Genomic DNA, 23506 nt, shown 5'->3' with positions numbered 1-23506 from the left:
AGGCTTGAACTTAGGGGAAGAGACCTTCATAGGAACATGACGAGAAGACAACCAGACCAAATCCCCAACCCGAAGCCGGGGACCAACGCACCAACGGCGGTTAGCAAAACGTTGAGCCTTTTCCTGAGACAATGTTAAATTGTCCACCACATGAGTCCAAATCTGCTGCAACCTATCCACCACAGAATCTACCCCAGGACAGTCCGAAGGCTCAACCTGCCCTGAAGAAAAACGAGGATGAAAACCGAAGTTACAAAAAAAAGGCGAAACCAAAGTAGCCGAACTAGCCCGGTTATTAAGGGCAAACTCGGCCAATGGCAAGAAGGTAACCCAATCATCCTGATTAGCAGACACAAAGCATCTCAAATAGGTTTCCAAGGTCTGATTGGTTCGCTCCGTCTGTCCATTTGTCTGAGAGTGAAATGCCAAAGAAAAAGACAAATTAATGCCCATTCTAACACAAAAGGACCGCCAAAACCTAGAAACAAACTGGGTACCTCTGTCAGACACAATATTCTCCGGAATACCATGCAAACGAACCACATGCTGGAAAAACAAAGGAACCAAATCAGAGGAGGAAGGCAACTTAGGTAAAGGTACCAAGTGGACCATTTTAGAAAACCGGTCACAAACCACCCAGATGACAGACATCTTCTGAGAAACAGGAAGATCAGAAATAAAATCCATGGAAATATGCGTCCAGGGCCTCTCAGGAATAGGCAAAAGCAACCCACTAGCACGAGAACAGCAGGGTTTAGCCCGGGCACAGGTCCTACAGGACTGCACGAAGGAACGCACATCCCAATGCAAAGAAGGCCACCAAAAGGACCTGGCAACCAAATCTCTGGAACAAAAGATCCCAGGATGACCGGCCAACACCGAACAATGAATCTCAGAAATCACCTTACTAGTCCATCTGTCAGGAACAAACAATTTCCCCACAGGACAGCGGTCGGGTCTATCAGCCTGAAACTCCTGAAGCACCCGCTGCAAATCAGGGGAGATAGCAGAAAGAATCACCCCCTCCTTGAGAATACCAGCCGGCTCACGGACTCCAGGAGAATCAGGCAAAAAACTCCTAGACAGGGCATCAGCCTTCACATTCTTAGATCCCGGAAGATACGAGACCACAAAATCAAAACGGGAGAAAAACAAAGACCACCGAGCCTTTCTAGGATTCAACCGCTTGGCAGACTCAAGGTAAATCAGATTCTTATGATCGGTCAAGACCACAACACGATGCTTAGCTCCCTCAAGCCAATGTCGCCGCTCCTCAAATGCCCACTTCATAGCCAACAACTCCCGATTGCCGACATCATAATTACGCTCAGCAGGCGAAAACTTTCTGGAGAAGAAAGCACACGGTTTCAACACAGAGCCATCAGAACTTCTCTGAGACAGAACAGCTCCTGCCCCAATCTCAGAAGCGTCAACCTCAACCTGAAAAGGGAGAGAAACATCTGGCTGACGCAACACAGGGGCAGAAGTAAAACGACGCTTAAGCTCCTGAAAGGCCTCCACAGCCGCAGAGGACCAATTCACCACATCAGCACCTTTCTTGGTCAAATCGGTCAGAGGTTTAACCACAGTAGAAAAATTAGCAATGAAGCGGCGATAAAAATTAGCAAAGCCCAAAAATTTCTGAAGGCTCTTCACAGATGTGGGTTGAGTACAATCAAAAATAGCCTGGACCTTAACAGGGTCCATTTCAATAGCCGAGGGAGAAAAAATGAACCCCAGAAAAGAAACCTTCTGAACTCCAAAAAGGCACTTAGACCCCTTCACAAACAGTGTATTAGCACGGAGAATCTGAAATACCATCCTAACCTGCTTCACATGAGACTCCCAATCATCAGAAAAAAAAAAAATATCATCCAAATATACAATCATGAATTTATACAGATACTCCCGGAAAATATCATGCATAAAGGACTGAAACACAGATGGAGCATTAGAGAGCCCGAAAGGCATCAAAAGATATTCAAAACGGCCTTCGGGCGTATTAAATGCTGTTTTCCATTCATCACCCTGTTTGATGCAAACAAGATTATACGCCCCTCGAAGGTCAATCTTGGTAAACCAGCTAGCCCCTTTAATCCGAGCAAACAAATCAGAGAGCAAAGGCAAAGGGTACTGGAATTTGACCGTGATCTTATTGAGAAGGCGATAATCTATACAGGGCCTCAAGGAGCCATCCTTCTTGGCAACAAAAAAGAACCCCGCTCCCAACGGTGACGAAGACGGGCAAATGTGCCCCTTCTCCAAGGACTCCTTTACATAACTCCGCATAGCGGCATGCTCTGGCACAGACAGATTGAAAAGTCGACCCTTAGGGAACTTACAGCCAGGAATCAAATTAATAGCGCAATCACAGTCCCTATGAGGAGGCAGAGGACTGGATTTAGGCTCCTCAAATATATCCTGGAAATCCGACAAAAACCCAGGAAGTTCAGAAGAAGGGGACGAGGAAATTGACATCAGGGGGATGTCTGTTGTGAACTCTGTTAGTAGGCTCCCTCTTGTGGTCACAACTGGTATTGTGTGAGTGTTGTCTTGGGCTCCCTCTGGTGGTGTGTTTATCTTCCTGCGGGGTTGGCTGGATCAGCTGTCTCGTTATCCACCAGGGAGGTTTCCTATTTAGCTCAGCTGCAACTTCATTTGTTGCTGGCTGTCAATGTGTTCAGACCTATTCTGATTTCATCTGACTACGTTTGGTCTCAGTCTTTCCAAGACAAGCTAAGTTTGCTTTTCAGTTTTTTTACTCATCTGTTATCAATATTTGTTCTCTGCATGATGAGTTTATTCCAGCTTGCTAACATGTGATTTTTTTGCTTGCTGGTAGCTCTGGGGTTCAGACATGCTCCCCTCACACCGTTAGTTGGTGTGAGGGCTCGCGCATGCTCTGAGTGGATTTTTAGAGGGTTTTTCACTGACCGCATAGACTCCTTTCTATTTTTCTGCTATCTAGTATTAGCGGGCCTCCTTTGCTGAATCTGATTCATCTCTGTGTTTGTACTTTCCCCTTAACTCACCATTATTATCTGTGGGGGGGCTTTTCTATATCTTTGGGGATCATTTCTCTGAGGCAAGGGAGGTCTTGATTTCTCTTTAGGATTAGTCAGTTTCTCAGGCCGTGAAGAGACGTCTAGGATTTTAGGCACGTTCCACGGCTACCTATAGTTGTGTGTGGTTAGGATCAGGTATGCGGTCAGTCCAGTTACCACCTTCCCAGAGCTGGTCTATGATTTAGTACTTAGCTGGTCAGAGTTCGGATCCTCAGCCACTGGGATCATAACAGTACAGCCGGCCAGTTGTTAATGCATTGCAGAAGCGGGATAAAGAGAAGCCTGGAGTTTTTTTTGTTTTTTTTTCCTCCTCTGCTGCAGTGTGTCTTGCTTGTCTAGCTTCTCTCCTCCCCTTAATCTTTGTGTGGCTTAGAGTTCAGCTGCAGACATGGATATTCAAAGCTTGATTTCTAGTGTTGATCATCTTGCTACAAGGGTACAAAATATTCAAGATTTTGTTGTTCACAGTCCTAGGTCAGAGCCGAAAATACCTATTCCTGAGTTATTTTCTGGAGATAGATCTAAGTTTCTGAATTTTAAGAACAATTGTAAGTTGTTTCTCTCTTTAACACCTCGTTCCTCGGGTGATTCCGTTCAGCAAGTTAAAATTGTTATTACCTTCTTGCGTGGCGACCCTCAGGATTGGGCCTTCGCATTGGCGCCAGGAGATCCTGCATTGCTGAATGTGGATGCGTTTTTTCTGGCCTTTGGATTGCTCTATGAGGAACCTAATCTTGAGAGCCAGGCAGAAAAGGCTTTGTTGGCTCTCTCTCAGGGTAAAGATGAAGTAGAGGTGTATTGTCAGAAATTTCGGAAGTGGTCGGTGCTTACTCAATGGAATGAGTGTGCTCTGGCTGCAAATTTCAGAAAAGGTCTTTCTGAAGCCATTAAAGATGTCATGGTGGGGTTCCCCACGCCTGTTAGTCTGAATGATTCCATGACTTTGGCCGTTCAGATTGATCGGCATTTGCGGGGGCGCAAACCAGCGCACCATTTGGCGGTGCTTTCTGAGCAGAGACCTGAGTCTATGCAATGTGATAGAATTCTGACCAGAAATGAACGGCAAAATTATAGACGTCAAAACGGGTTGTGTTTTTACTGTGGTGACTCTACTCATGTTATCTCAGCATGCTCTAAACGCACAAAAAAGATCGATAAATCTGTCACCATCGGTACTTTACAGTCTAAGTTCATTTTGTCTGTTACCTTGATTTGTTCCCTGTCTTCTTACCCGGTTATGGCTTTTGTAGACTCGGGTGCTGCCCTGAGTCTTATGGATTTGTCATTTGCCAAGCGCTGTGGTTTTGTCTTGGAGCCATTAAAATTCCCTATTCCACTGAGGGGAATTGATTCTACACCATTGGCCAAGAATAAACCTCAGTACTGGACTCAGGTGACCATGTGCATGACTCCTGTGCATCAGGAGGTAATTCGCTTTCTTGTGTTGCATAATTTGCATGATGTTGTAGTTTTGGGTCTGCCATGGTTACAGACTCATAATCCAGTACTGGATTGGAAAACAATGTCTGTGTTAAGTTGGGGTTGCCAGGGTATTCATGATGATGCTTCTTTGGTGTCAGTTGCTTCTTCCACGCCTTCTGAAGTCCCTGCGTTTTTGTCTGACTACCAGGATGTATTTGATGAGCCCAAACTCAGTTCCCTACCTCCTCATAGGGATTGTGATTGTGCTATAAATTTGATTCCTGGTAGTAAATTCCCTAAGGGACAACTTTTTAATTTGTCTGTGCCAGAACATGCTGCTATGCGGAGTTATATAAAGGAGTCTCTTGAGAAGGGACTTATTCGCCCGTCCTCTTCTCCTCTTGGTGCGGGGTTCTTTTTTGTGGCTAAGAAGGATGGTTCGCTGAGACCTTGTATTGATTATCGCCTTCTAAATAAAATCACGGTCAAATTTCAGTATCCCTTGCCGTTGTTGTCTGATTTGTTTGCCCGGATTAGGGGTTCTAGTTGGTTCACCAAGATAGATCTTCGTGGTGCGTATAACCTTGTGCGTATCAAGCAGGGCGATGAATGGAAAACAGCATTTAATACGCCCGAAGGCCATTTTGAGTACTTGGTGATGTCTTTTGGACTCTCTAATGCTCCTTCTGTTTTTCAATTATTCATGCATGACATCTTCCGTGAATATCTGGATAAGTTCATGATTGTGTATCTGGATGATATTTTGGTCTTTTCTGATGATTGGGAGTCTCATGTGAAGCATGTCAGGATGGTATTTCAGGTCCTACGGGCTAATGCCTTATTTGTGAAGGGCTCAAAATGTCTTTTTGGAGTCCAGAAGGTTTCTTTTTTGGGTTTCATTTTTTCTCCTTCTGCTATTGAGATGGACCCAGATAAGGTCAAGGCTATTCATGACTGGACTCAGCCTACATCTGTTAAGAGTCTTCAGAAGTTCTTGGGTTTTGCTAATTTTTACCGTCGCTTCATCGCCAATTTTTCTGGTGTTGTTAAGCCTTTGACGGATTTGACCAAGAAGGGTTCTGATGTGACTAATTGGTCTCCTGCGGCTGTGGAGGCCTTTCAGGAGCTGAAGCGCCGGTTTTCTTCAGCTCCAGTCTTGTGTCAGCCAGATGTCTCTCTTCCTTTCCAGGTCGAGGTGGATGCTTCGAAGATTGGAGCAGGAGCTGTTTTGTCGCAGAGAAGCTCCGATGGCTCTGTGATGAGGCCATGTGCTTTCTTTTCAAGAAAGTTTTCGCCTGCCGAGCGGAATTATGATGTCGGTAATCGGCAGTTGTTGGCAATGAAGTGGGCATTTGAGGAATGGAGACATTGGCTTGAGGGAGCTAAGCATCGTGTGGTGGTCTTGACTGATCACAAGAATCTGATTTATCTTGAGTCTGCCAAGCGACTGAATCCTAGACAGGCTCGTTGGTCGTTGTTTTTCTCTCGCTTCAACTTTGTGGTTTCGTACCTGCCTGGTTCGAAGAATGTGAAGGCTGATGCACTTTCTAGGAGTTTTGTGCCTGACTCCCCTGCAGATTCTGAACCGGCTGGTATTCTCAAAGAGGGGGTGATTGTGTCTGCTATTTCCCCAGATTTACGACGTGTGCTGCAGGAATTTCAGGCAGATAGACCTGATCGGTGCCCACCAAGGAGACTGTTTGTCCCAGATAGATGGACCGGTAGAGTTATCTCCGAGGTTCATTCCTCAGTGTTGGCAGGTCATCCTGGAATTTTTGGTACCAGAGAGTTGGTGGCCAGGTCCTTTTGGTGGCCTTCTTTGTCGCGGGATGTGCGTTCCTTTGTGCAGTCCTGTGGGGTTTGTGCTCGGGCTAAGCCTTGCTGTTCTCGTGCCAGTGGGTTGCTTTTGCCCTTGCCCGTTCCTAAGAGGCCTTGGACGCACATTTCCATGGATTTTATTTCGGACCTTCCTGTCTCTCAGAGAATGACTGTCATCTGGGTTGTTTGTGACCGTTTCTCTAAAATGGTCCATTTGGTGCCCTTGCCTAAGTTGCCTTCATCTTCTGATTTGGTTCCGCTGTTTTTTCAGAATGTGGTTCGTTTGCACGGGATTCCTGAAAACATTGTGTCTGACAGAGGATCCCAGTTTGTGTCCAGGTTTTGGCGGACCTTTTGTGCCAAGATGGGCATTGATTTGTCTTTCTCGTCAGCCTTCCATCCTCAGACGAATGGCCAAACTGAGCGAACCAATCAGACCTTGGAGACCTATTTGAGATGTTTTGTTTCTGCTGATCAGGATGATTGGGTGACCTTTTTGCCATTGGCCGAGTTTGCCCTTAACAATCGGGCTAGTTCTGCTACTTTGGTTTCACCTTTTTTTTGTAATTCTGGTTTTCATCCTCGTTTTTCCTCGGGTCAGGTGGAGTCTTCTGACTGCCCTGGGGTGGATTCTGTGGTGGATAGGTTGCAGCGGATTTGGAACCATGTGGTGGACAACTTGAAGTTGTCACAAGAGAAGGCTCAGCGCTTTGCCAACCGCCGTTGCTGTGTGGGTCCCCGACTTTGTGTTGGGGATTTAGTGTGGTTGTCTTCCCGTTTTGTCCCGATGAAGGTTTCTTCTCCTAAGTTCAAGCCTCGGTTCATTGGTCCTTATAAGATTTTGGAAGTTATTAACCCTGTGTCATTTCGTTTGGACCTCCCAGTATCGTTTGCCATTCATAATGTGTTCCATAGGTCATTGTTGCGGAGGTATGTGGTGCCTGTGGTTCCTTCGGTTGAGCCTCCTGCTCCGGTGCTGGTTGAGGGAGAATTGGAATACGTGGTGGAGAAGATCTTGGATTCTCGTATTTCAAGACGGAGGCTTCAGTATTTGGTTAAGTGGAAGGGCTATGGTCAGGAAGATAATTCCTGGGTTGTCGCCTCTGATGTTCATGCGGCTGATCTGGTTCGTGCCTTCCATGTAGCTCATCCTGATCGTCCTGGGGGTTTTGATGAGGGTTCGGTGACCCCTCCTCAAGGGGGGGGTACTGTTGTGAACTCTGTTAGTAGGCTCCCTCTTGTGGTCACAACTGGTATTGTGTGAGTGTTGTCTTGGGCTCCCTCTGGTGGTGTGTTTATCTTCCTGCGGGGTTGGCTGGATCAGCTGTCTCGTTATCCACCAGGGAGGTTTTCTATTTAGCTCAGCTGCAACTTCATTTGTTGCCGGCTGTCAATGTGTTCAGACCTATTCTGATTTCATCTGACTACGTTTGGTCTCAGTCTTTCCAAGACAAGCTAAGTTTGCTTTTCAGTTTTTTACTCATCTGTTATCAATATTTGTTCTCTGCATGATGAGTTTATTCCAGCTTGCTAACATGTGATTTTTTGCTTGCTGGTAGCTCTGGGGTTCAGACTTGCTCCCCTCACACCGTTAGTTGGTGTGAGGGCTCGTGCATGCTCTGAGTGGATTTTTAGAGGGTTTTTCACTGACCGCATAGACCCCTTTCTATTTTTCTGCTATCTAATATTAGCGGGCCTCCTTTGCTGAATCTGATTCATCTCTGTGTTTGTACTTTCCCCTTAACTCACTGTTATTATCTGTGGGGGGCTTTTCTATATCTTTGATGATCATTTCTCTGAGGCAAGGGAGGTCTTGATTTCTCTTTAGGATTAGTCAGTTTCTCAGGCCGTGAAGAGACGTCTAGGATTTTAGGCACGTTCCACGGCTACCTATAGTTGTGTGTGGTTAGGATCAGGTATGCGGTCAGTCCAGTTACCACCTTCCCAGATCTGGTCTATGATTTAGTACTTAGCTGGTCAGAGTTCGGATCCTCAGCCACTGGGATCATAACAGATGTCACTATGTATCCCCTGACAACCCCAACTAGTCACAGACCTAGATTTCCAATCCAGCACTGGATTATGTACCTGTAACCATGGAAATCCCAGCACAACCACATCATGCAAATTATGCAACACCAAAAAGCGAATATTTTCCTGATGTGCTGGAGCCATGTTCATGGCTAACTGTGACCAGTACTGAGGTTTATTCTTGGCCAATGGCGTAGCATCAATCCCCCTCAAGGGAATAGGGCTCTGCAAAGTCTCCAAGGAAAAACCACAGCGCTTGGCAGATTCTAGGTCCATTAAGTTCAGAGCAGCGCCAGAATCCACAAATGCCATTACAGAAAAGGACGACAATGAGCAAATCAGGGTAATAGACAAGAGAAATTTAGGCTGTACAGTACTGATGGTAACCGACCTAGCAACCCTCTTAGTTCGCTTCAGGCAGTCAGAGATAGCATGAGTAGCGTCACCACAGTAAAAACACAGCCCATTCTGACGTCTGAACTCCTGCCATTCTGCTCTCATCAAAATCCTATCACATTGCATAGGCTCAGAACTCTGCCCAGAGGACACCGCGATATGGTGCACCATCTTACGTTCACGTAGGCGCCAATCAATCTGAATGGCCAAAGATATTGATTCGTTCAAACCAGCAGGCATGGGAAACCCCACCATAACATCTTTAAGGGCTTCAGAAAGACCCTTTCTGAAAATAGCTGCCAGGGCATCCTCATTCCATTTAGTAAGCACAGACCACTTTCTAAATTTCTGACAATATATTTCTACTGCTTCCCGATCCTTACACAGAGCCAGTAAATTTTTTTCTGCCTGATCCACAGAATTAGGTTCGTCATAAAGCAGTCCAAGTGCTTGAAAGAATTAATCTACATTGAGCAATGCAGGATTCCCTGGCTCAAGGGAGAATGCCCAGTCCTGCGGGTCGCCACGCAGCAGAGAAATAACAATCTTCACCTGCTGAATGGGGTCACCAGAGGAACGGGGTCTCAGAGCAAAAAACAATCTGCAATTATTTTTAAAGTTCAAAAACTTAGATCTATCCCCAGAAAACAAATCAGGGATAGGAATTCTAGGCTCAGAAACAGGAGTTTGAACAACAAAGTCTTGGATACTCTGTACCCTTGCAGCGAGGTGATCAACACGCGCAGACAGACCCTGAACCTCCATATCAGCACCAAGCTCCTGCACCATCCAAAAATCAAGGGGAAAAAAAAGACAAAACAGGCAACAAGAAAAAAAAACAATGACTCAGAACTTTCTTTTCCCTCTTTTGAGATGCATTTAACACATTGTGGGCCAGCTGTACTGTTATGGCCTGGTGGTTAAGGAGCAGTACTGAGATGACCTGGTGGGTAAAACCAATCATGGACAAGCTCAGCGGAGGTGGCAGCTCCACTGACAGTAATCACTGTGACCTGGTGATTACGGAGCAGAACTGAAATGACCTGGTGGGTAAAACAAATAAAGTACTAGCTCTGGGGAGGTGGTAGCTTTACTGACCGCAATCCCTACTCCTAACACCAACACTAGAAATAGCCGTGGAGCGTACCTATCTCTGCCTAGATGCCTCTTCACAGCCTAAGAACTAGCTACCCCTGAAGATGGAAACGGAAAACTATCTCGCCTCAGAGAAACCCCCAAAGGAAAGATAGCCCCCCCACAAATATTGACGGTGAGTGGAGAGGGAAATGACAAACTCAGAAATGAAACTAGATTTAGCAAAGGAGGCCAACACTATCTAAATAGACAGAGATAGAAAAGGCTACTGTGCGGTCAGTATAAAAACTAAAAGTCCACGCAGAGTTTACAAAAAATAACTTCCACACCGACTCATGGTGTGGAGGAGCAAATCTGCGACCCCAGAGCTTCCAACTAGCCGGAATACTTCATAATGACAAGCTGGACAAAAGAGACATAACTTAAACTGAACAGAAGGTCATAAGCAGGGAAACACCCAAAAACTAGCAGAACTTATCTTAAGCTGAAATGGACTGGCCAACAGAGAACTTCCAGGAATGGACTGAATCCACAGGAAGAAACATTGACAGCTGGCATCCACTACAGCCTAAAGCCCAGTTAAATAACAAGGCCAGGGCACCGATTAGTGAAAGCAGCTGCTAAGTTCCACTTGAAACCACCAGAGGGAGCCCAAGAGCAGAACTCCCAAAAATACCATTCATGACCACAGGATGGAGCCCAAGAATGGAATTCACAACAGGGGAGGAGATATTTCACTACAGGAAGTGGGTGGAGCTATGTCCCTACAGGAAGTTGGACAGATCTATGTCCTTACATTAAGTGGGTTGTAGCTATGTTTCTACAGGAAGTGGGGCAGAGCTGTGTCACTGCAGGAAGTGGGTGGGAGCTGTGTCCCTACAGGAAGTGGGGAGGAGCTATGTCACTACAGGAAGAGGGTGGAGCTATATCCCTACAGGAAGTGGGGCGTAGCTATGTCACTACAGGAAATGGGATGGAGCTATGTTCCTACAAGAAGTGGAGCGGAGCTATGTCTCTACAAGAAGTGGGGTGGAGCTATGTCACTACAGGAAATGGGTTGGCGCTATGTCCCTATGGGAAGTGTGGCAAAGCTATGTCACTACAGGAAATGGGTTGGTGCTATGTCCCTACAGGAAGTGGGGTGGAGCTATGTCACTATAGGAAGTAGGGAGGAGCTATGTCCCTACCGGAAGTGGGACGTAGCTATGTCACTACAGGAAATGGGATGGAGCTATGTTCCTACAGGAAGTGGAGCGGAGCTTTTTATGGGTTGCTGGTGCCGTATTTACACCTATTTCCCCCCTTCTTTTATACTTTAGATTCATTTGTTGGTGTATAGCAAAATACTCTTAAATATAATTTTTGCATTGCCAGTTAATTTTTCTAATAAATTCTTTAAAATGGCGATCTTGGCTTATGAATGTTATGCAAAATCAAGAATATTCTTTACTTTTGCCTTTAACCTTTTTTTTATCTAAAACAATCAGAAATTCCGCTAAAATGTAGCAAAATGAACTCCAAAATTTCAGATATACATAAAATCATTAGAAGAAAATGTGAGAAGAAAATGGAGTACATTTGCTCAATAATTGAGCTATTTTTTTTATCCCCAAGCCCTGCATACAATGAACTTTAGAAAAAAAAAAACACAGGTGAACACATACAAAATAACTTTACAAAAGTGCAAACAAAAAAAAAATTAGGTGAAAATTAAAAACAGGCAAAAAAACACAAAAAAAGGCTCAAATGCAATAATGAATGGAGCCCAATAACCTGCAGAACAAAGGGTAACAAACAAAAATATAAAAAATTCTTCCACTTATAAAAACATAAAAGCAAAATGTGTCTTATTCTAGTTAATATCCTTCACCTCTATCCACCCGGCACTGGAGGACTTTTTGCCTCGTGGTATTTTTGCTTTTTTTTTTCTAGGCAAACTGTTTACGTTTTTGAGCACTTGACTTCTAAACAATAAAATTGTTAAAAAACTTTTCACGAAAAAAAAAAAATTAATGACTTCTTCACATTTTTGTTTTATCTCAGACCAGCGCCCTTAGCGACTATTATTGAACATTTAATGCAAGGTAATGAATCACGCATTAAGGGTAATGTCGCAGTATGGCAACTTAATGGCCTCCTGCTGGAATGTGAAACTGCAATGAAACCGTGGATTTTTATGGCCATCGCAGGAGCATATTATCCTGCCATCGCCTTCCAGCCTGCTGACGTTATTCCCATTGCAAAGTAGAAATGGGATGCGACTGACTTTAGTAATTTACTGCTGGACAATCAAGGGTCATGCATTTCCCCCATAGGAAACATAAAGAAGATCATTCCAATGCCTTTAATTGAATGGCTGCGCGCCTGTAGAAAAGTGGAACATAAAAGCTTTACGACCAGGAGTTATTCCAGTGCTTTAGGTTGTTCCAAGGTACTGGCCAAAAAAAAAAAAAGACATTAATTGGGGCGCAAATTAGTTGAGGACATATTTTTGCTCTATATGAGGAAATTGTAAATACTATCACCACCTTTACCTCTTCCAAACCGGCTCAATATTCATTTTTACACTTTTAGTTTTTTTTTTTTTAGAGCAATAACTTTTTTTTATTACTTTTCACCTCCATATGAAGACCTTTCTATTTTGAGACATATCAGTACGCTTGGAAGAAGCTCCCAATACCATGATAACACTACTTTCATATCTAAAAATGTACCAACAGGTTCCTTTTCAAATGCTAGAAAAATATAACTTCTTTTGTATAACAGTGCCATTTTGCTGAGCTGCAATACCATGCACTGCCTGTGAACAGGTGTGGTGCTGTTTTTGGAAGAAAGCAGTCATGTTTTCCTAAATTTGGACAATCCCTTTAAATCCTGAAGCATCTCCTAGTAGAGGCCGCAGACAGGTAATATTAAATCATTTTATTTCAATGACTGCATGAAAGCAAATGAGATTTGATGGTAGTTGAGTCTTCGTTTTAATCACTAGGTGGCGGAAGTGCAGTACCTGCCCGCGGCCACTATCAGTAGATGGAGCAGTTACGCCCACCTACGGTACCTAGAACAGCTGATCGGCGGGACTGTGGGATGCCGCACCTCCACCGATGAGACCTCGATGACTTATCTTCAGGATAGGTCATCATTGTTAACGAAGTGGACAACCTCTTTAAATTCATCTAAACTGACTTTTGGAGACACAGCTATGCCCTTTTTTACCTTAACTCTTGACTCGACTTCCCAAGATATGTGGCGAAACACGACTAGTTCTAAAAAAAAGAAAATAAGTACACATGATTTTGTGATACTCTGTCGGAAGTTGTTTCTGCCGTATGTGGCCACTCAGAGGTTTCGATGTAAATTGTAACCTGTCAAAGTTTTCCGCAGTATTGAATTGATCTAATGACAAAAAAAGAGTCCTCAATCAAATATGAGCGAAGGTAAAGGTGGAGGTAAAGGTGGATGAACGGCCGAATATCTGCATCTTCATTGTTCAAATTTACTAACAGAACTGAAGCCAAGACTTAAAATTAGAGTACAAAACATCTAATACTCTGTTTTTCATAGTAACACCCCTCCTGGGCTTTCACCAGGCATCAAATATTTTCAATCTCAATCATTCCAGTGAACAGAAAATAATACATCAAAAAAGATTTAAATATTGCATTTGCTGGTTGTTATCGGAATGGCCTATTATGCCAAAATGGCCCATTTCGATTCAACTTGAAAGGTTTTAAAATTGCTTCACAAGCAGTCCGTGGAGTCAGTATGTTCAGATTCAATGTGGTATATAATCAGCGGGATGGAAAGTTACGCTTCTAGAAATAATAACCAAGGAAAAGGTGGAATGAGGATTCACATATTCAAACATGCAGTCAGGCAGCTGCACGGAAAGCCAGTATAATTTTGTAGTCCTGTGAAATTTGTTGTCAATGATCCTCAATGATTGTATTGTTAGATAATCGATGGGTTGGAAAAGTTAACCCGAGGAAAAGGTGCTAATAAAAAAAAAGATCCAGCTGGTCAGCCTGCTGCACAGAAAGCCGTTATAAATTTGTAGTGTTTTTTTTATATTTGTTCACAAATATTCTCAGTTGTTGTACTGTTGTATAATCAGTAGGATGTAAAAGTTACACTTCTAGAAATAATAAGTGGAATAAAGATGCACATATTCAAGCTGCAGATTCATCCTCAAGGTCAGGAAGCTGCACAGAAAGCCGTTAGAAATTTGTAGTGCTGTGATATTTGTTCGCAAAGATTTTCAGCTTTTGTACCATTACGTAATCAGTTTTATGGACAAGTTAAACGTCTTGAAATAAAAATCAAATAAAAGGTGGAATAAAGATTTACATATTCAGGCAGGTGATTAGGTATCTGCATAGAAAGTCAGTATTAATTTTATGTTTTCCCTTTTCCTGATATCAATGACTGTTTCAAAGAAACAATGGTAGGTATGATAGAAGAAAACAGGATGATATGAATGTGGATAGGAAGCATATTGATTAGGTCAGATCCTGATCATTTCTCATCCTGATCGTCTCTCATCCTGATCGTCTCTCATCCTGATCGTCTCTCATCCCGATCGTCTCTGATCCTGATCGTCTCTCATCCTGATCGTCTCTCCTCCTGATTGTCTCTCCTCCTGATTGTCTCTACTCCTGATCGTCTCTGATCCTGATCATCTCTGATTCATATCATCTCTCACCCTGATAGTCTCTGATGCTGATAGTCTCTGATCCTTATCATCTCTCATCCTGATCGTCTCTGATCCTGATTGTCTCTGATCCTGATCGTCTCTCATCCTGATCGTCTCTGATCCTTATCATTTCTCATCCTGATTGTCTCTTATCCTGATCGTCTCTGATTCTGATCGTCTCTCATCCTGATCGTCTCTGATCCTAATTTTCTCTGATTCTTATCATCTCTCATCCTGATAGTCTCTGATCCTGATCATCTCTGATCCTGATCGTCTCTCATCCTGATCGTCTCTCATCCTGATCGTCTCTGATCCTTATCATCTCTCATCCTGATAGTCTCTGATCCTGATCATCTCTGATCCTGATCGTCTCTCATCCTGATCGTCTCTGATCCTTATCATTTCTCATCCTGATTGTCTCTTATCCTGATCGTCTCTGATTCTGATCGTCTCTCATCCTGATCGTCTCTGATCCTAATCGTCTCTGATTCTTATCATCTCTCATCCTGATCGTCTCTGATGCTGATAGTCTCTGATCCTTATCATCTCTCATCCTGATCGTCTCTGATCCTTATCATTTCTCATCCTGATTGTCTCTTATCCTGATCGTTTCTGATTCTGATCGTCTCTCATCCTGATCGTCTCTGATCCTAATCGTCTCTGATTCTTATCATCTCTCATCCTGATCGTCTCTGATGCTGATAGTCTCTGATCCTTATCATCTCTCATCCTGATCGTCTCTGATCCTTATCAGTTCTCATCCTGATTGTCTCTGATCCTGATCGTCTCTGATCCTGATAATCCCTGATCCTGATCTTATCTTTCTTCTTGGGATTTTGCAGGAACGGCTCGTCCTCTCTGTATTACCTCGATTTGTTGTACTTGAAATGATCAATGACATGACCAATGTAGAGGATGAGCATCTGCAGCATCAGTTTCACAAGATTTACATCCATCGCTATGAAAATGTCAGGTAAGAGTAACACATAAGATACGTCTCTTCTTTGCTATGCATAACCAATGTTGCAGACTGAATTGCATAATTGCAGGGGTTTCGATTTTGGGAATTTAAGTGTTGACAAATAAGTTATGCTGGATTTCAATGGCCACAAAACTTTTCAGTGATTTATTATATCGTAATGGGATGGGAATGTGGAACAGAAAAGAGAAATCTTCCACTTTTCACTCTGGGTACTAAGCCTTACACTAGACTCCCACGTCTGTTCTGTACAGGCATCCACATGGAGAGAGTCAGCAGTATACGGGCTCTCCGCCTCACTTACTCTTTTAGAAGTATCTTCTAAATGTGCCCTCTGGGAAAAGATCATTGGGAAGGGAGGGGGAGGAAGTGTTCTGCACCTATCGCCGAGCTGGATATCTAATCCTAGCATGACCCTGACGATAAGCCCTGCATAGGGACGGACAGGATGAGCACTAGTCAATCCCCACTACTGGGGAACACTTAGCTTGAGAAGACTCAGAGAGAAACACCAACGTTCTCCAAACTCCAAAGAGGCTGATATCCGACTGCCACAGCTCCAAGCCTCAACAGGAAAATGCAAATAGAAATATCACCTGCAACTCCCAACAGCAAGTTGGAAGTTATAAACACCTAGATCCAGGTGTGACCATTAAAGGCGGGGGAGGTGGGCACTGGGTCCTAGCGTTAGAAAGATCAGGCAGAACTCTGTGAAGGAAACTGCTGAGACCTTCTGCAGACAGATACAGTGCAACGGTCTGCAGCCTCTGACACTTCCATGACAGTTGTCTACTGTATATAGAGGTGTTATCAGTCATTGTACAGGAGTAGGAGGTGAGCTGTGACATCACCTATTGTGGATGGTGAATTTTGTGTTATCTACTGTATATAGAGGTGTTATCAGTCATTGTACAGGAGGAGGAGGTGAGCTGTGACATCACCTATTGTGAATGGTGGATCATGTGTTAACACCTCTATATACAGCAGATAACACATGATCCACCATTCACAATAGGTGATGCCACAGCTCACCTCCTCCTCCTGTACAATGACTGATAACACCTCTATATACAGTAGATAACACAGGATCCACCATTCACAATAGGTGATGTCACAGCTCACCTCCTCTTTTACAGTGACTGATAACACCTCTATATATAGTAGATAGCACAGGATCCACCATTCACAATAGGTGTTGTCACAGCTCACCTCCTCCTCCTGTACAATGGCTGATAACACCTCTATATACATTAGATAACACAGGATCCACCATTCACAATAGGTGATGTCACAGCTCACCTCCTCCTTCTGTACAATGACTGACAACACCTCTATATACAGCAGATATCAAGTCATTGTACTAGTGGAGGTGATCTGTGACATCATCTATTGTGAATGGTGGATCCTGTGTTATCTACTGTATATAGAGGTGTTATCAGTCATTGTACAGGAGAAGGTGAGCTGTGATATCACCTATTGTGAATGGTGGGTCCTGTGTTATCTACTGTAGATAGAGGTGTTATCAGTCATTGTACAGGAGGAGGAGGTGAGCTGTGACATCACCTATTGTGAATGGTGGATCCTGTGTTATCTACTGTATACAGAGGTGTTATCAGTCATTGTAGAGGAGGAGGAGGTGAGCTGTGGCATCACCTATTGTGAATGGTGGATCCTGTGTTATCTACTGTATACAGAGGTGTTATCAGTCATTGTACAGGAGGAGGAGGTGAGCTGTGACATCACCTATTGTGAATGGTGGATCCTGTGTTATCTACTGTATATAGAGGTGTTATCAGTCATTGTACAGGAGGAGGAGGTGAGCTGTGACATCACCTATTGTGAATGGTGGGTCCTGTGTTATCTACTGTAGATAGAGGTGTTATCAGTCATTGTACAGGAGGAGGAGGTGAGCTGTGACATCACCTATTGTGAATGGTGGATCCTGTGTTATCTACTGTATACAGAGGTGTTATCAGTCATTGTAGAGGAGGAGGAGGTGAGCTGTGGCATCACCTATTGTGAATGGTGGATCCTGTGTTATCTACTGTATACAGAGGTGTTATCAGTCATTGTACAGGAGGAGGAGGTGAGCTGTGACATCACCTATTGTGAATGGTGGATCCTGTGTTATCTACTGTATATAGAGGTGTTATCAGTCATTGTACAGGAAGAGGAGGTGAGCTGTGACGTCATCTATTGTGAATGGTGGATCTACTGTATATAGAGATGTTATCAGCCATTGTACAGGAGGAGGAGGTGAGCTGTGACGTCATCTATTGTGAATGGAGGATCTACTGTATATAGAGGTGTTATCAGTCATTGTACAGGAGGAGGAGGAGGTGAGCTGTGACATCACCTATTCTGAATGGTAGATCCTGTGTTATCTACTGTATATATATATACAGAGGCGTTATCATTCACATTACAGGAGGAGAAGGTGAGCTGTGATATCACCTATTGTGACTGCTGGATCCTTTGTCTACTGTGTAGAGAGGTATTTTGTCAATGTAACCCTGTCTACTATAATAGTGGTGTGCGATATAGAAAGCAGAGAGTCTGGATCTAGTATTAGGCTTATTGCCCAGGGTAAAAAGTGCAGGATTTCATTTTTTTTTATTTAAATTGAGGTAAGGCAGATTAAAAAAAAATATATATATATATATATATATATATTCAACATGAAAACCTGATTAGAACATTAGGTATTCTGTGCGGACACATTCCCCTTAGAACAACCGCTCACATCTACCCTTTGCTTGGTGATTGAGGCCGCCGGTGCTCATAGTCAGTGCTGAACGCCGCACTCCGCTCCGCTGCCGGTGTAAGCGCGGCCTTTGTCTGAGGTTCATAGCGGGGCCGCTATGTTCGGCGGGATCCTGCTCTGTGTATGGACGGATTGCTCCTAAAAGCTGCATTATCAGTATTATATATACCGTCCGCTGTAGATAATCTTCTTGCTTTTACAGTTAAATCCGCTCCTTTTAAAAACAGTTTATTTCTATGTCCTCCTGGCTGCTGCCGAAACAGATGGGGAAGGATTGTGTCGTCTTCTTCGTACACTTACTGGAAAGAAAAGCAAAAAAAAAAACCCCAAGTCTATTTTTACATATTAATGTCGCAGATTTCATTAACCCTTCAGGATGAAAATGAATTGATGTTATCACTTACGTTAAGTCAACAAGGGCTCGACGTCAAGGCTGCATGCAGTGGTGGGCATGTAGTGTGCTGCCATATATGCTGACGTTCTAGGTAGAACTATCATATACCCAAATCAAACTTTGTACCAGGACCCTCTCGCTTCACTTCTAAGAGGGGCATACTTACCAAATTCAGGACATTGAAACTCCAATTTGCCCAATTTGGGCAAATTTTTGCAAAATTCCGCCATTCCTGCTCAAGGACCGTTGGCAAGTTTGTAAGGACATGAAGGTTCCAAGGCCCAGGAGCAAATGTTGCCCTTACCACCTCCATCTGCCTGTATATTAAATTGGAGTCCACTATAGGGTCTTAGGTTGTACATGAGGCGGAAAGGTTAATTCAAGCTGCAAAATTTCCTATATAATGGAATACGGAGTATTTCTAATGACACAAAATTATACGTTTTTCTTTCTTTCTTTTTTTATTTGATGTAAGAATTTTTTTGCTTTTTTTAGTTTCTTAAACGGTCCACACTTTACACTTACTACTAATTATAGCTTTTTGATTGGAATACAGATGGCTAATCCAACTTACTGGTCCCCTTGTAGGGAGTCCCCTGGTCACCCACTAATGTTCTACTGGTGTCCATGTCGGACCTCCCTCTTATCCCCAAGGTTCAGGACCTGCTGTGATGCAATGATGGATTCCCCCTAAATACCCAAACGCTGTGGGACTGCTGTGGTGGAGAGCTCCAGCCTCGGTTACAGACCACCCAACCCAAAAGTGTTACCTAAAGAAGCCAACAAAAACTAAGTTTACCAGAAAGCATTCACTTTGTGTCCAAGCTGAACTCCACCTCTTTGACTAAGTTCCACCTACATTTGGTGTCCAGCCAAACAAAATCGATTCATATCCAATCAAATTTTTTTCCAAAAATTTTAGATGTGACAAATCCCAAATTTTCATGATTCAATTAGCGGAAATCCAGCAAAATGGCAGTCAGCAAGACAACATTTTTCTGAATTGTGTGCGTGCCAGTGAGGGGCTAAAATAATAAGTGATTATACTCAACTGTCCTGCTGCTACCCGTCCGGTCTCCTGCTCGCTCACTCCAGGCTTTGGATCTTCTGGTGCTGTCTAGACAGCATGTGACCATGTGGGACTTCATTGTGTACATCATTGAAATGGGTAGCATCTAATGTGACCATGTGAGGACTACATAGATCCGGACTGAAGAACGTGGCAATCCGAAGCAAAAAGGGAAGCGGGCCGGGAGCTGTGGCGGCAGGACACTAAGACGGGTGAGTATAAGTTTTTATTATTTTTTAAAACCTTCCCTACCTACTGTTTATTATGTTTTGGGGTAGCTAAAAAAAATATATTACTGGAGCACTTTTAATGTGAACCATCTCCAGTCCGTTCTTAACTTTTCTCTTCACTCAACAAATCCAAAAATGAGCAACTCGCGATGATCTCCAAATTCCAAATCAGTTAGGAATTTCTAATGCGGTAATTTTTTATGTAAAATTGAAAAAAGTCCAACTTTCAACTTTGATCTGTTCTAGGTTCTGCTGTGAATGTTACGTTTTATACAGTGTCCCAACTTTTTCAGGAATTGGGGTTGTATATTGACAGCAGAATATAAATCTCATCAGAGTCCAGGAGAGTGACGAATGCATTGGCTTCATTGAAGCTGAAATTATTCTTTATTGGACTTAGTGCAGCAATTACCATAATCTATAGATCAATGTCGGATGTGCACGGACTCTACCTCCTTAACTACAGTAATGGTTGTGGCTGCACAAACCTCTACATGTGGCGTCTCTGCCTGAATACATTAACTACCGTATATCTGACCGTACAACACCTTGTTAGTAAAATCACCCACATTACATTGTGATCTATGTAAATATCTATCTATTTATTAACTATCTATTATCTATCTATTATTATCTATCTATTATCTATCTTTTAACTATGAATCTAGTATCTATCTATTTATTATCTATCTATTATCTATTTATCTATCTATCATTTATCTATTGTCTATCTATCATCTATTTATCTTTCTATCATCTAGCTACCTCTGTTCTGTTTATTATCTATTTATTATCTATCAATCTATCTCATATCTATCCATCTATTAGAGATGAGCCAATCTTTTGACACTTGAATGTACCAGATCTGACAAATTTTCCCAGGAAATTTTACTTGTTGCAAATCGAAAGCACTCCACAACCTCCAATTGCCCTTAAAAATGCATACAAAACTATTCTCTTCCCCTCAAATACTAATATTCACTGCTGTGCTGTCAGACACTATACAGTTTTTTCCGTGTTGTATGAATTTTTTTCCCTATCTCTGTTGCTAAGTTGTGAGTTGTGACGTCTTTTCACTATCCAGATTCACCACAAAATGGCTGCCACATTCCCGGCCTTTGCTTTTATACAGACTACGATAGCTCCTCCTAATTGGCAGTGCTATACCATGTGATATGAAAGCTTTAAGGCATTATGTGGAAGCCTGACGGAGGTCATTTGATTCTTCTTTAGCCAACACAATGTGCAAAATAGAGGCAGACATTTGAGATGATTCACAGAAAAGGAATTGCAAATTGTTCAAATTTCCTAAAAATTCTATTCTAGTTCAATTTGCATCAAATTGATTCCCTTATCTATTTATCTGTTTAAGCGCAGCTCTCCAAAAATATATTGTAAGAAGCCTCAATTTATATTACTTTACTGAGGATCTAGATAAGCTTGAACAATGGGCAGCGGCTAATATAATGGTATTTAACAAGGAGAAATGCAAGACTCTACATCTGGGCAAGAAAAAACGAAAATTACATCTACAGAATGGGGGGAATACAAATAAGCAACAGCACGTGTGAAAAAGACTTGGGAATACTAATAGATCACAGACTGCACATGAGTCAACAGTGTGATGCAGCAGCAAAAAAGGCAAATACAATTCTAGGATGTATTAAGAGAAGCATAGAGTCTAGATCACATGAAGTAATTATCCCCATCTACTCCTCCTTGGCCTCATCTGGAATACTGGGTCCAGTTCTGGGCACCACATTTTAAAAAAGACATTGGAAAACTGGAACAAGTTCAGAGAAGAGCTACCAGGATGGATGGTGAGCGGACTGCAAAGTATGTTATATGACAAATGGTTAAAGGATCTGGGAATGTTTAGCTTGCAGAAAAGAAGGCTAAGAGGAGACTTAATAGGGGTCTACAAATATCTGAAGGGTTTTCACAGTGTAGAAGGATCATCATTATTCTCATGAAAAGTAATGGAATGAAACTGAAAGGGAGAATATACAGATTAGATATTAGAAAAACTTTTTGACAGTGAGGGTGATCAATGAGTGGAATCTTGCTGCTACGAGAGGTAGTGAGTTCTCCTTCAATGGAAATCTCCAAACAGAGGCTGGACAGACATCTGTCTGAGATGGTTTAGTGACTCCTGCATTGATCAGGGGGTTGGACACGATGACCCCAGAGGTCCCTTCCAACTCTAACATTCTAGCATTCTATGATTATTTGAGGTTGGTAATTCTTAGGTGCCTTGGTCCATCCAGAAACAGAATGGGTTGGTGTTGCCTTGCTTTTTTTTATTTTTGTTTCAATCTATCTTTCTGGAGGTCAAAAAAATGAATTGTTTATTGACCCATTGTAATGTCATCACTCATCTTAATGGATCAATAAATGATTCATTAGTTTGACCTTGGAGTGCTTCCTCTATTTTGGATATTATTAAGGTTTGGTTTTGCCTGGAGGACTTTGCACCCATTTTCCATTTTTACTGTTGCTGGTGCTGCACCACTTTTTTGTCTTCCATATCTATCTCTTTCTCTCCCTCTCGCTTTCTTTCTATGCATCTATCTATTTGAAATGCTGGACTTAACGGGTAATTCTCATTATAGAAAGTTATCACTTATGACATGTACAGGTGCTTCTCACAAAATTAGAATATCACCAAAAGTTAATTTATTTCAGTTCTTCAATACAAAAATTGAAACTCATATATTATATAGTCATTATTATTATAGTCATAGATTTTAAAATCTGAAATGTTGGCCTACTGAATGTATGTTCAGTAAATGCACTCAATACTTGGTCAGGCTCCTTTTGTATCAATTACTGCATCAATGCGGCGTGGCATGGAGGCGATCAGTCTGTGGCACTGCTGAGGGGTTATGGAAGCCCAGGTTGCTTTGATAGGAGCCTTCAGCTCGTCTGCATTGTTGGGTCTGGTGTCTCTCATCTTCCTCTTGACAATACTCTACAGATTCTCTATGGGGTTAAGGTCAAGCAAATTTGCTGCCAATCAAGCACAGTGATACTGTTGTTTGTACACCAGGTATTGGTACTTTTGGCAGTGTGGACAGGGGCCAAGTCCTGCTGGAGAATGAAATTTCCATCTCCAAAAAGCTTGTTGACAGATGGAAGCATGAAGAGCTCTAACATTTCCTGGTAGACGGCTGCACTGACTTTGGCCTTGATAAAACACAGTGGACCTACACCAGCAGATGACATGGCTCCCCAAACCATCACTGATTGTGGAGACTTCACACTAGACCTCCAGCAGCTTGGATTGTGGCCTCTCCACTCTTCCTCCAGACTCTGGGACCTTGATTTCCAAATAAAATGCAAAATTTACTTTCATCTGAAAACAACACCTTGGATCACTGAGCAACAGTCCAGTTCTTTTTCTCCTTGGCCCAGGTAAGACGCTTCTGGTGTTGTCTATTGGCTATGAGTGGCTGACACAAGGAATGCGACCCTTGTAGCCCATGTCCTGGATACGTCTGTGTGTGGTGGCTCTTGAAGCAATAACTCCAGCAGCAGTCCGCTCCTTGTG

General features: G+C 42.9%; 1 protein-coding gene across 3 annotated transcripts in view; it reads left to right on the top strand.

Moving 5' to 3' along the window:
• ADCY8 (adenylate cyclase 8) overlaps positions 1–23506 on the top strand; it is a 364716-nt gene that overhangs the window by 115067 nt on the left and 226143 nt on the right. For all 3 annotated transcript variants that reach the window (XM_077271241.1, XM_077271242.1, XM_077271243.1), the window contains exon 3: positions 15363–15493. In XM_077271241.1, the coding sequence (XP_077127356.1) occupies positions 15363–15493 (131 nt within the window). The remainder of the gene's footprint in view (positions 1–15362; positions 15494–23506) is intronic.

This window comes from Ranitomeya variabilis, chromosome 6, assembly GCF_051348905.1.
Source record: "Ranitomeya variabilis isolate aRanVar5 chromosome 6, aRanVar5.hap1, whole genome shotgun sequence".
Classification (NCBI taxonomy): domain Eukaryota; kingdom Metazoa; phylum Chordata; class Amphibia; order Anura; family Dendrobatidae; genus Ranitomeya; species Ranitomeya variabilis.
The sequence above is the reverse complement of the archived record's forward strand: the minus strand, read 5'-3'. Positions and strand labels throughout refer to the sequence as shown.